This window comes from Opisthocomus hoazin, chromosome 21 (genome assembly GCF_030867145.1).
Source record: "Opisthocomus hoazin isolate bOpiHoa1 chromosome 21, bOpiHoa1.hap1, whole genome shotgun sequence".
NCBI classification, from domain to species: Eukaryota; Metazoa; Chordata; class Aves; order Opisthocomiformes; family Opisthocomidae; genus Opisthocomus; species Opisthocomus hoazin.
The window spans coordinates 1,994,482-2,007,350 of NC_134434.1; the positions used below are offsets into that span (position 1 = coordinate 1,994,482).

At 52.7% G+C, this 12,869-nt stretch overlaps 1 protein-coding gene across 18 annotated transcripts in view; it reads right to left on the reverse strand.

Annotated features, from left to right (window-relative positions):
* CACNA1G (calcium voltage-gated channel subunit alpha1 G) overlaps positions 1-12,869 on the reverse strand; it is a 154,131-nt gene that overhangs the window by 72,824 nt on the left and 68,438 nt on the right. For all 18 annotated transcript variants that reach the window (XM_075441252.1, XM_075441250.1, XM_075441251.1 and 15 more), the window contains exon 10: positions 11,655-12,019. In XM_075441252.1, coding sequence (XP_075297367.1) covers positions 11,655-12,019 — 365 coding nt within the window. The remainder of the gene's footprint in view (positions 1-11,654; positions 12,020-12,869) is intronic.

The following is a 12,869-nucleotide window of genomic DNA, read 5'->3' on the forward strand; positions in this document are numbered from 1 at the left end:
ATGCCATTTTCTGACAATAACTGTCTAATGAAACCGATACCAACCAACCCTAGACATAGCATACCTGGGAGAGTCACCAACTTCTGGCACACAACCAGCCCCACAGGTCCTTGCTGGGCATGGAAGAAAAGAGTCAGTAAAATCAAGCTAACTTTTCCCCCCCCCGAGGGCCACAACGTGGCAGCCGGGGGAAGGTAGCATCCTTCCTTTGCCTAAAGGATGTATCTAGAAAACAAGCCCCTCCAGGAGCCCCCCTGGAAAAGGGCATTTTGCAGAGAAGCAGAGCCCGAGGTGCAGACCCTGGGGTTTGTTTGCAGCACAAAGCCATCTGCCCAGCACCCCAATCACAGCACATGTGACACAGCCTCAGCTTCTCCATTAAGAGTCTGCTAATTCTCTCATCAGTAACAGCAGTGACTAATTAAAAGGAAAGCATCCTATGATTAAACGAGCAACACCCAGAAAGAGCGAAATACTAGCATGATTCAGCTGTGGCACGAAATACCAGCTCTTCTGATAAGCCTTTGGTAAATACTGAATTTTGTTTGCAGGACATCTCGCCTTGCTGGACACACAGACACGGCGTCCCGGATAAATCATTCCCTGTTAGCTCTCTGTTTGCTCAGTGTCGATCTGTTGATGTACCGAGCAGCACGTTGATAAGCTCTGGCAGCACATAAAACGGGAGCAGACAGCGCAGCATCTCTCAGAAACACCACGCGGCACCCGAAGGCGGCGGGGACGAGGCGAGCCACGGGCGCCTGCCCAGACGTAACCCTGCCTGGCAGGGTGCAAACCGTGGCGGCGAGGAGGGGATGCTCTCTGCACCCTGCCGGGAGGTTTCACGGAGGGCTGGCCTGGCACCGAGCAGGGCACTGCCATGGGGGGCAACAGGCGGCACGGGAAGATGTCCCCAGGTACTAAATGTTGCCTCGGGGGGTATCCCAGAGCTGGACCAGCGCCTTGCCCCTTTCAAGCCTTCAGAAATAGGCTGCAATGCATTTCTTTCAGGTATTTTTCTTTTTTTTTTTTTAAACTGAGCAGAAGCTCACAAGCCAGGCTTCCAATGGCAGAAGGGATGTGCTCCATCTCCATCTGGGCACGAGACGGTGGCACAAGCTGCTCCTTCCTGTGCACAGGGCTCCAAGGTGGCTGCAGGCAATGAGTGGGGAAAAAGGTGAGGACAGGGGCTGGGGTCACTAAAAGCATAAGCCCCAGGTGCTGGGTTCCCCAATTCCCGAAAGACAAACCCTGCTCCGTGATGAAGTGCAACCAAGTCCCCTGGCAGATGGTGCACAGAGCCTGTAAGGCTTCTACTCCTGCTTTCCTCCGGCCGTGACCCACATAAGGCACAGGCATGGTGCAGGCTCTTCACCATCATCAGACCTGCACCCAGCGCCGTGGGCACGTCTGGCATGGATCTGTCCATTCCTATTTCCCCCTTGCCAGGCAGCGAGCTCCCGGCTGCAGCCAAGCCTGGTCTTGCCCAGCCTCTGCCCCTGGGGATGTCAGCACAAAAGAGCAGAAGCATCCCAGGGTCTTTCCTCTCTATCTTGCTAACAATAAAATAAAATAGAAAAAACACTCTTGTCTTGCTACAGCACAGAGGGAGGGATGGGGTGACCGGACAGGAGGCAGATGCCTCCTGATCCCAAGGGCTCTGCTTCAGCAAGTAGATCCAGAAGACCATGAAAACTTCTAACCCATTCAAACGGCTGCAGAACAAAACCCTGCTGAAATCATTACCATGGCAACTAAGGAAAAATAACACAGAAAGAAAATACTGACCTCAGCTATTTCACAGGAAACACCAACAACATTTTACTGACTCATCACTTGCAGATTTTTAATATATATACATCAGAAAAAAAATCAAATGGGTCGCACAAAGATGTGCTTTTCAACCTGACACCGCTCCATTAAGATCCTCTCCACTCTCCGTGTCAGTGCAGACACGCACCGAGTCCGCCTCAAAACAGGAGCCAGACCACGAGTGCTGGGGCAACGCTCAAGAAATTCCGATGAAAGGAAGCAGCCATTGTTTAACAAAACGAGGTGCCTTTATACATCCTCTCCCACACCTGGTTCCCCATCATTTATAGCTCATGGCCATGTCCTCAGTCAGCCAAGAAGCCTTCTCCATGCCCTACCCTCATCGCGCCCACATTATTTCCCCTGTCTTGGTGCGCCCGCTGAGCCAAGGCCATCCGAAAAAACAGAATCACAGACTGGTAGGGGTTGGCAGGGACCTCTGGGGGTCACTCAGCCCAACCTCCCTGCCCAAGCAGGGTCACCCAGAGCAGGCTGCACAGGACCTTGTCCAGGCGGGGCTGGAATATCTCCAGAGAAGGAGACTCCACAACCTCCCTGGGCAGCCTGGGCCAGGGCTCCGTCACCCTCAGAGGGAAGAAGTTCTTCCTCGGGTTCAGCTGGAGCTTCCTCTGCTCCAGTTTGTGCCCGTTGCCCCTTGTCCTGTCGCTGGGCACCACTGAAAAGAGTCTGGCCCCGTCCTCCTGACACCCACCCTTAGGATATTTATAGGCATTTCTAAGGATGAACACTCTGAATGAACACTTTGGGTGAACATTTACAAGGAAGAACACTTTGGTTCCCTTCAGTAAATACAGCTCCACTTAGCTCCAGAGCCGCTTGCCACTTTATAAATAGAAACTCAATCCACACATATTTTCAGCGACGACATTCATTGTCTTCGGGGGCCCTTAAAAGGCATCAGGCTTTAGCTATCGTCCTGAGTCCAGCAGCGCAAACCTGAGCTGTGCTAAATCAGAGCCCCATAGACCGACAGGCTTTCTCTACTCATCCTTTGCAAAACTGGTTAAAGGAAACAGTTCAGAAAGTAGCAGGATTGCAGCGGTTTTTGCTCTGCTCCTCCTAGGGCAGGAGGCACGGAAAGGGCAGCATGCTTGCTGCTGGGTGGGTTGGAGGAGGACTGCTGGGAAGTTCAGGATTTATAGGCATTTATTAAAAGGAAATGACTTTGACAGACAAGCAAACAAGTCCAGTTTCATTCCGTCACCGCATGGGAAAGGAGGATTTTGTCACGGGCTGAATGGAGGCTGAATATTTCATGCCACAGCAAGTAATGCTGTAAGAAAGGGAGGAAAGCAGCTTTCATTTCAGAGAAATCGGAGCTGTCTGCACAGGAGGGACTCTCCTTCCATCTCTAACCTCCTCCCCTTCCACCCGTTCCTCTCCATTCCAATTAACAAATGCCCCTTCCCACCCCACACCTGCGGGAGGAAGGAGCTGAGTCCCATGGACATGGCACCTTCTGGTACAAGACCTTCCTCCCCACTACACGCTTGCTGCACAACCACGGTGGACAACCAAATCCCCCGGCGCCAACTGCCCATACGGGGCTGTGTCCCCATGCACCTCTGCCTCCTGTCCGCCCCGAGCCCGGGCTGCAAATGAGGGGATGAGCCCTGAGCATGATGGAGAACCTCATCAACCAACCCTGAAGGACCTGCCATGAACTATCCCTGCCCAGGACCATAAACAGGACCTGCAGACCATGCTCTCCTCCTCCAAGCCTTGGGGCCATGCTCTCTTTACCGTTCTCAGGAGGCACAGCACATGTTCTCGCCTAAACTCTTTATTTCTCTCAGCCTGAGATTTCTGGATGAATATTATCCCAGAAAATGCAAGAAAAACATGAACTGGCTCATCCCTCTGCCCAGGTTTCAGAGGAGCTTAAGCTGAACAAAAGCTGCATTTCCACTTGGTCACACCTTGTAAGTACTTGGGATTTAAAGCCCTTGATTTCTAGTTAATCTAAACCAAGTTTGAAACTTATCTCCCCATTAGTACTTGAGAAGGTACCAGGGGGAGGGAGGAAATAAAAAAATAAAAAAAAGAAAGAAAAAGGCTTTCTCTGTAAGGCTCCTGCACAGTTCTGCTGAACCCGGGATTCTGATGCTGGTAACACTATCTCTAATGCTGACAGACATCCACGAGGGAAAAGACGATCATTTCCTAACATCAGCAAAAAACCAATTACAACAAAGAGCTGAAATCCAGCAGAGATGAGAGAAAACGCGCTCGGCTCCTGTCCCTGCTCCCGCTGGGGGCTGAGCGGGGTGGGAAGGGGCTCTGCGAGGACAAGAGCGGTAGCAGAGTGGAGTCATGGGCACCACCAGTGTCGGGACCAACCGCTACCAGGAGAACTGGGGAAAAAAACGGACTGATCCCTGGGAAACCACCAACAATCAGCAATCAGGAGAGCTTACAGATGAAAGCATTTGCTGGCGCAAGCTGAGGGTGCTCCAGAAGCTCTAGCTGCGTTTGCTGGCTCCCACCCAAGGGGAACAGTCACACAATAATCAAAGAGGGAGCAGAGAGAAATGCCTGGCTACCTGCAGAAAGCAGTAATTTTTCATCCGTGCGGGGACGAAGCGAGTTTCAAAAGCACACATCATTTTCCCATTTCACCGAGCCGGAGTCTCTTCTCACTGCTGCCTGAGCCGAGATAACACGAGGGTACGGATGGCAGCTGAAACAACAGCTGTAATGATAGGATCTAAGGCAGCCCGAGTATTTCCAGCCTCTGAACTAAATTAACAGGAAAGGATTGACACTTACGGCTCCCCATCAGGGACCTGAAGAAGACGTCAGTAGATGTCAAGGAATTCACATAGGCTCATCCCTAAAGCATGCAGAGAACTGAATTATCTGATAAAAAAACCCACACGCTTTCCAGTTGCATGAAATCTCATTTAGTTATCAAATGGTTCAGTCTCCAGAACCAGCATAAAGTCTACTTTACAGTATTGAGCACAGCCCATTTGTTTAATGACTGTGAGGGCTGTGGCACCCTTGTACTTTGCATGGCACTCTGGAAGAGCTTCACGAGCGACTCAATTAAAACACACGAGTTCCTACAAGACCTCATAAACCCTTCAGATCACTGAGGAGTGGAAGAACCCCCGAGGTCCGTAAAGAGAATTACCCCCAATAACAAACAGAGAGCTGGTTTTGAAGTCAGTGATCCCAGTGATTAACAGCTCTGATGACTTCCATTAGCATCAAATTGTCTCCCCCAGTCTCCAACAACAAACTGTTAATAAGAGTAATTTCTGCTTAAGCAGGAGCTAATTGAATACAACACAAATCTATAGGGCACCTCATTTTCCTGCGGTGGGAGTGCCCTGTGCAGCTGTAGCGCTGAGAAATTCAGTTGACGCTAGCTACAAGCCCTGCATTGGGCAAAGCCAGCAGACGCCGAGGGAGGGAAAGCCTCGCTGCGCTGCCAAGGCTTTGCTCGCTTGGCTAAGAGTAGCTGGCACAGGGCTGGAGAGATGCGTAACAGAGTTAAACAGAGACATGGGATGTGCACCAAAGGGGAGACATCTCTAGGAAGAGAGGACGGTGCACGAACGCGGGACCTTGTGAGCTCCCGGGAAGAGCCTGGGGCAGACGGAGGTTGTCCAGGGAAAGGCTGTCTCTTTGATTTAAGGGGTGCACACACATGCGTAAGTGCCCTCCTGAATCAAAGCCTAACGAATCAGATTAATATAGGTAAGCATCAAATTAGAAATTTCACCACAGAGAAAAGTCAGGCTGTAGTATTACGACTACAGTTGGAGCAAGGCAGCTGGAGTGCAGGGTTAAAGGGGTACAGCACCGGTTTGCACTGGTGTCTGATGCAGAGAACCCCTGGTGCAGCACCGGTTTGCACTGGTGTGTGATGCAGAGAACCCCTGGTGCAGCACCGGTTTGCATTGGTGTGTGATGCAGAGAACCCCTGGTGCAGCACCAGCTGCTGCATGGATGTGCGATGGGTCTTTGAGTCCCTGCGCTCACAGCGAACAATTCAAGAGTGGTGCAAGATATATCAAAAATATTTAAAAATAAAAAGGATTCCCTTCCTTCCTGACCTGCAGGCCTGACACAAATCCACATATGTGAAAAAAGCCAAAATTTAGATGTCCTGCATCAACCGATGTGGAGCCGCAGAGGTCAGAGCGCACACGGTGCTGCCCAGGACCGCCCTACGCAGCCAGACCAGGGTGAGCAGGGCAGCAGGCACCCTGCGAGCTGCAGCTCATCCCCGGATCCTCCACAGCCTCCTCAGGAGGTGAACAAGCACTTGGCAAGATCTCATTCTGGCACGTAGGGATGTCAAAGGAGCAGCCTCCATATGCCTGACAAACCTGCAGCTGCCCTCCACCACACCGGCAGCCAGCAGCAAAACGTTCAACTTGGCTTGAAACTGGTGGGGATTAGGATGCTCTCGACCAAGTCCTGGGAGCAAAGTGCTTCTGATCCTCAAGACGCCCTTATTTCTTGAGGCAGCACTCACAAATGGATCCAGAACTGCTGCCCTCCAGCCTGCCCAGGACTTTGGTCACTAGCACAGCCTCAAGCACCCCAAGACCCGGGGCACCACCCTGCCAAATCCCCACTGCCCAGCTCCATTACACCATGGAGTGATCAAATTTCCACACCCCCCCTGAGAAATCAATCAGTGGGTGTCACGACAGCTAATAATTTTCAGTTACCTTCTTCCCTGCACACTGAATTCAGGCAGAAGCAGAAGTGCCTAAATACCATTTGGGTGACTATTATTAACGCTTGAACCTGGAGCCTAATGGTTCCTCCACGCCAGCAGGTTTTCTAATGCTGCTGCACTTACTGACCCTTCACCTCCCCTCTCGATCATCCTGGATACCTGAAAATTTCACGTGCTCTGATGCTGATTAAGAAGACTCCCATGTTCTTCATGTTCTCAACTGTTTATATAAATAGACATTTTAATGCATTTTTCCAGCAAATTCTCCTTTGACACTTTGGCACAGGTGGCTGAGATTTCCACGCCACAGCAGCTATGAGATCGTAATGTTACCAGCGACAACTTGACATCATCTGTACCATGTACACTCCGGGCCCCTGCAACGGGAGTCATTAGGAATTTAGCCTGAAATAACACCACGGGCTGAGGCTGCTCCTGCCTTCTGCAGAGGGAGTCTGCCCACCTTGGCTTGTGGCACTGCTCCTTTGTGGATTCCTACAGCACCCTGCTCTAGCTGGGGTACTCCACCGCTTATCCTCCGCTAGGACGGCAGGCACCGCCTCTTCCCGCTTCCTTGAAGAATTATCTCCCATGAATGCTGAGCTTTTCTCCTTAGGTGCTGTCCCAGAGAATCACTCACCCTTGTTATCTCTCCAATTTGCTTTTAAAAATCAACAAACGGTTCTCTACAGGTCTGAACCAATTCCCTCTTCCTTCCTTCAGAGACACCGGGGTTTTGGACCAATCTAGATCCAAGTCCCCACAAGCTCCAGCCATGGACTTGAACTGACTGCAGCTCTGGGGAGGCCAGTGCAGGACTCTCCAGTCTCCTTCTTCTTATGTTAACAATGGCGAAATGCCGCAGAGACGGCGGCTGAAACTCAAGCGCTATTTAAACAAATGGATATGTAGGGTATAGTTCATACAATGCGAGTTCAGGCAAGGAAAATCGGAACAGCCAGGCAGCTCAATGCGAACCAGATTTTAAAAACAAAAACAAAACCCCAAAGCCCTTCCTCAAGGAAGCCCTTGCCGAATTCTTTCCCCTGCTGAGGAGTCCAACATCACGCCTTGTACTAAAGCCTTTGCATTCCACTCCAAGGAAGGATTTGGAGGGGGGGGGAAAAAAAAAAGCAGCGTATTATGGAACACAGCCTGGCTTACAGCCAGGGCTGGGGGAAAGTGGCACAGAAACCCTCTGGTTTAGCAGCACATTTTACTCCTGCTCTATGAAAGAGCAAGCTTTTGCAAAGCCCTAGCTGTTTGAACCCGCAGCGCTGCAGGGTCTCAGCTTCCCTAAGGTGAATCAGTCAATTGGTTCAACAGTGTACTTAAAATCCCCCAGAGCCTGCCTTTAAATCACCTTTATATTCCTCTGCCTAAAGCTAATAGTTTCTACCTGCATTTTGCTTCATCTCCATAGAAAAACAAGCTATTTAGCAGTCACATTAATAATCCGCAGCAATCTGGTTGTCATTTTCCTGATGGAAAATTTCACACTGCTGCCCAGCAGCTGCGACATGGTGAGTGCTATGTGCACCTCAAGCCACTCCACTTTCCTCCCACTGAACCCAGCAGTGGTGAGAAAGGCAAGAGTCAGAGCTGGATGGGCATAAAATGCAGAGTTAAGCCCTGTCAGGTGTACCTAGGGTTCACACACGTGCAGGAACCACGTGGAAGCAGCCTTATGCTGAGTGAGAAAGTCAGTGAGCTCATGTCAGAAGGAGCTTAGAAGAAAGCTAGCTCCTGAACCCCCAGCCACACAATGGTAAAATACTTGTTGACAATGATGTTACTGTGGAAGGTGGTCTATGGAGAGGAGCTTCGCGTTGGAAGGTTCTAAGGCAGGAGATGAACTCCTGGGGACACGAACTACCCTTGCTCCGTGCACCCAGCGCCCCCGGCCATGGGTGCTCAGTCCATCCAGGTTGACTGATGGGTGAATGCAAACAAGTAGCCAGAGGTGGGGAGCCAGTGTTTTCAACACACTCCCAATTTCCACTCATTTTGATGTGCCTTCAAAGAATCTCTTTCATATTAAATATCCCAACCTGGCCTTCTCTGGTTGATCAGTTTGTTAATCAAGTGACTGAAAGACTCTTTCAGTCTTCTAAGCATTGTCCATGGAGAAAAACAGGTCTTTCCAGGATGCCTGTCCCAAGGTGAGACGCAAAGCCTCCAGAGGAGCATACATCTCTCCCCTGGCTATAACGAGGACCTCAGCTGACAATCTCATGCTTTGAAGTCCAGGATGCTCTGGTGGTCCCAGAGCTGCTGAATCCTGCCCAACACCGCTGGCGACAGACGGGAGGGCAGAAGCCTTCCTCCTCCCAGAGTAACCACCAGCCCATCCTTCCTCTCACACAGTAGCTGCTGGTGTGTCCTCTCCCCTCTGGCAAGGTGCTGGGAAACAACACAAGGTTTTTGACATGGCACCATAAAACATGTCCTGAAAGTATTTATCCTAACATAGCCCGGTGTGCCCAGGGTGGCCTCATGTGAAAAGCCCAAGAGGTAAATATTCATTAAATAAGCACAGAGCTTAATATAGAAAGTCATGGAGTCAAGTAGTCCTCAAGCCCCCTCACTTCTTTGCAAACAGTCAGCCAATGAAGATAAATTTGGCAAGGTCAGTCACTTGCACTTTTAGAAAAGGCTCTTCTAAAAGAAAAAATTCACATGTTTCAGTGTTTATAATCGCTGCAGAAAGGCCTGGTCCAGCATTTCTCCCCTCTAATTCCTGCTCTCATAACTGTCAGATTATGAAACGGCAGACTGTAAACCTCCCGAGTCTACAGAAGAACACCTCTCTGCTCTCTGCTGCCACTTTGAGTAGATGAACTAATAAAAACAAGCTCCGCTATTCACTTCAAATGCCTGGGAGAAAGGAATGTGGAACAGTAGTAGCTTCAAAATACCGTCAAAGAAAGCAACCACCCACAGCGTCTGGAGTCCCCCCACGCTTATCAGCTCCCTTCACCTTGTTACCCGAAAGCCACCGCAAAAATCTGCCTCTTCCCATCCAGCTGCCTGCTGGGACGCAGCGGGGCAGAGGCCAGCACCCCGCTGCCCTCTTTCCCCCGAGCCAAAGAATTAAGGAGCTGTGTTGCCTTTAGGGTGTTGGACGATGGGAGCTTGCTCGGCCACCACGTCCCCCTAGTACGTGCAGGGTGGGAGCCTACACCAGCATCTCCCAGAGATGCTCCTGATACAGGGCAACAAGCTTTGACAACCTGCCCCTTGGACACTGGCAGCAGACACGGCAGATCTGCTTTAATCTTTCAGCCAAAGGAGGAATATAACTGTTTATTTGTTTCCTGAGCCACCTCCCCCAAGGTTCTTAGGAGATGATCTTCCCGATATTATTCAATAAAGGTGGAAACACTCGAGCTTCCCCGCAGAGCTCCCGCCAAGGGCAGCACATGAAGGTGAAACCTGCAAGACTTCAGAGCGCACGGCTGTTTAATGCGTACTGAAAACAACGGCCGGCCAGCCAGGCTGCATTAGGACGTCAGGGAGAAGGTGCTGGCTGGAAGGGACACATCTAGCACAGGCACGTCTCCCTGCCGTTCGGTCACTGAGGCATTAATGCCACGGGAGGACATGGGAATTTGGAGCTGGGCTGCAGCCACCACCGCTGCCACTGGGAGCTGTGGGAGAAACGCCTCTGCGTGCAACTGTGAGGGATTCTGCAGATCCAAAACGTGCCAGGAAGGAGAAAAGTAACCAGCCACGACTCGAGATGCAAGGGAGCTCCCAGCCAAGGCTGGCGCTGGGACGGGAGTGGCCGTGTCTGTCTGGGAGGAGAGCTCCAGCACCATGCCAGACCGGCCACCAGGAGCCCTTGAGCATTGGAGGGCTATACAATAAGGTTTTGCAATATCTCAGCATCCCCACTAATAAATTCCTCACCTCAAGGGCAAACGAAGCGAGCACCTGCAGCACCAGGCCATCCCGTGCCTGCAGCAGGACCAAGCGTGCCGTGCCAGGCGTGCCGCCCGCAGCAGCCTCGAAACCCACGTGAGACCAAACCGCACAAAAGCCTCTCTAGAAGCTGAGCTCTTGTCATCCTTACGGAGACGTTTCAAGAGGAACATGGCAACTCCTTTTCTTAATCACTACATATAGGGAAAAGCTCTGCTGGGTGACAAGTGTGCGAGAGGCTGGAGCAGAGGCAGCCTCTTGTCTGCAAGGACTCAGATCATCGAGTGGAGAAATAGCCAGAGATAAGGCTATTTTGGACGCAGTGTGCTGTTGCTGGAGCATTCGCCGGGGAGGCAAAGGCATTTGTTACCTCCTCTCCAGGGACTGCAAATTCAATAGACTTCCCCGCCAGCAGCTGCACCGGCCCCAGCGCCCGCAGCCACCGGCAGTGCCGCTCGGACCGCCGGGCTGGCACAAACCCAGAGGCAAACGGCTGCCTCCCTCTCCTTGGCCCCTGCATTGCAGAAACCGGCAACGCGTGGTGCTGCCCACGTGACGGTGGTCTCGGCACGGTGCTGAGCAACCCTGGTGAGGCCGGGACGTGGGAGCTCACGTGGCCCACAACCAGCCAAGGTGATTGCTGCCTGCCTCTGCCTGCAAGCTGGAAGCAGGCTCAGAGGAGACAAATCAGCCCTGCTTTGTCCTGGGACCCTTCCTACAGCACCCCAATGCCTCTCGCCCCAAAGCACCCCGTCGGCAGCTGGATTCGCACCGATAACACTGCCCGCATCCCCACTGCAAAGGGAGCCGCCGGGACCTAATATTTAGGGGACCTGATAAATGCTTATAAATATCTGAAGGGTGGGGGTCAGGAGGATGGGGCCAGACTCTTTCCAGCGGTGCCCAGTGACAGGACAAGGGGCAACGGGCACAAACTGACGCAGAGGAAGCTCCAGCTGAACCCGAGGAAGAACTTCTTCCTTCTGAGGGTGACAGAGCCCTGGCCCAGGCTGCCCAGGGAGGCTGTGGAGACTCCTTCTCTGGAGATATTCAAGACCCGCCTGGCCGTGGTGCTGTGCCCCCTGCTCTGGGTGACCCTGCTTCAGCAGGAGGGTTGGACTAGATGACCCACAAAGGTCCCTTCCAACCCCTACTATTCTGTGATTCTGTGATTCTGTGATTCTGTGACAGCGCTCACCTGCTCGTGGTACTCGATCCCCATGCTGAGCGTGTTGATGAGAATGGCCACCATGATCCCACGGCCAAAATATTTGCTGTCCACAATCTTCCGGAAGGTCTCGCACACCACGTGCCAGAAGGCCAGCACCCGGCTCGCTCTCCTGGCCCGGGCTCTGCCCCGCTGCGGGTCCCGCTGATCGCTGTAGTGGGCATCCTGCGTGAATTCGTAGACCCCCTCGCTGTCCGAGTCGGCTGTCTCGTTGTCCGTCAGCTCGGCCTCGCTTGCCAGCGCCTTGAGGCAGTAAGGGCAGCTCTCAGGGTTGCAGGAGCCGCCATCCAGCTTGGTGCAGGGGCTGGAGATCTTGCAGGAGCTTTGGCAGGGACCTGAAATGCCAGCGAGGCAGGGGCAGGCAGCCCGTCAGCCAGGACGGGGGGCTGTGGGCAGCCACGGGAGCAACCCCCACCCCTGTTAGCACCAAACCATTGCCCTCGACATGATGGGCATTTTCCTAAGGGGCTCCTGCTGGGTTAAAGAGCCTTAGGCAAACCCCAAGTGCCTTCTCCCCCATTACAAAGCCCTCTGTGCTGTCCCTGGGCAGACAGTGCCACCAGCCCAGGACCCCTAGCCCACCTTGTTACACCTCTGGCCACCATGGCTGGGAGAAAGCAACCAGCTCCCCTGGTCCTGGCAGGCTCCGGGCTGCAATCAGCAGGAGCGCTGCCGCCAGCAGCCTCCTTTCCTGCTCCCGCTGTTTGCTGCTGCTCCGAAATCCCAGCTTCCCCCTCCACGCTCTGCCTCCCAGGGCAGCTCCCAGCTGCCAGGTGGCTCCAGGGTGACAAAACCAGCAGGATATTCCCCAAAAATCCCACCAGCTGGCTGCCAGGGGAGAGCCTATCTGCAAAGCACGCTCCCGACTCACGCCCAGCAGCAAGCAGCAGTGCGAATAACAACCCAGCACTAAACCATCTCAGAGCCCAGCTCTGTGTATTTAGACTCTGGGCAGCTCTGGGCTGGGGGCAGGACTCGGTCTCTTCCCTGCACAGCTCCTGGCTGGAAAGGTCAATGCTGCTGGGGTGGGGTGGACACGGCATCAACTGCCTGGGAAAGCTTGGCCAGAAATGTTTCTTGGAGGCTGAGAGGGTTTGGACTAGATTGGCCCAAGCTCCCAAACCCCCACGTGTGGAGGGGAAAAGAGCATCTTGCAGTGAAGGTACAAAACCCCCAACCCAGGAA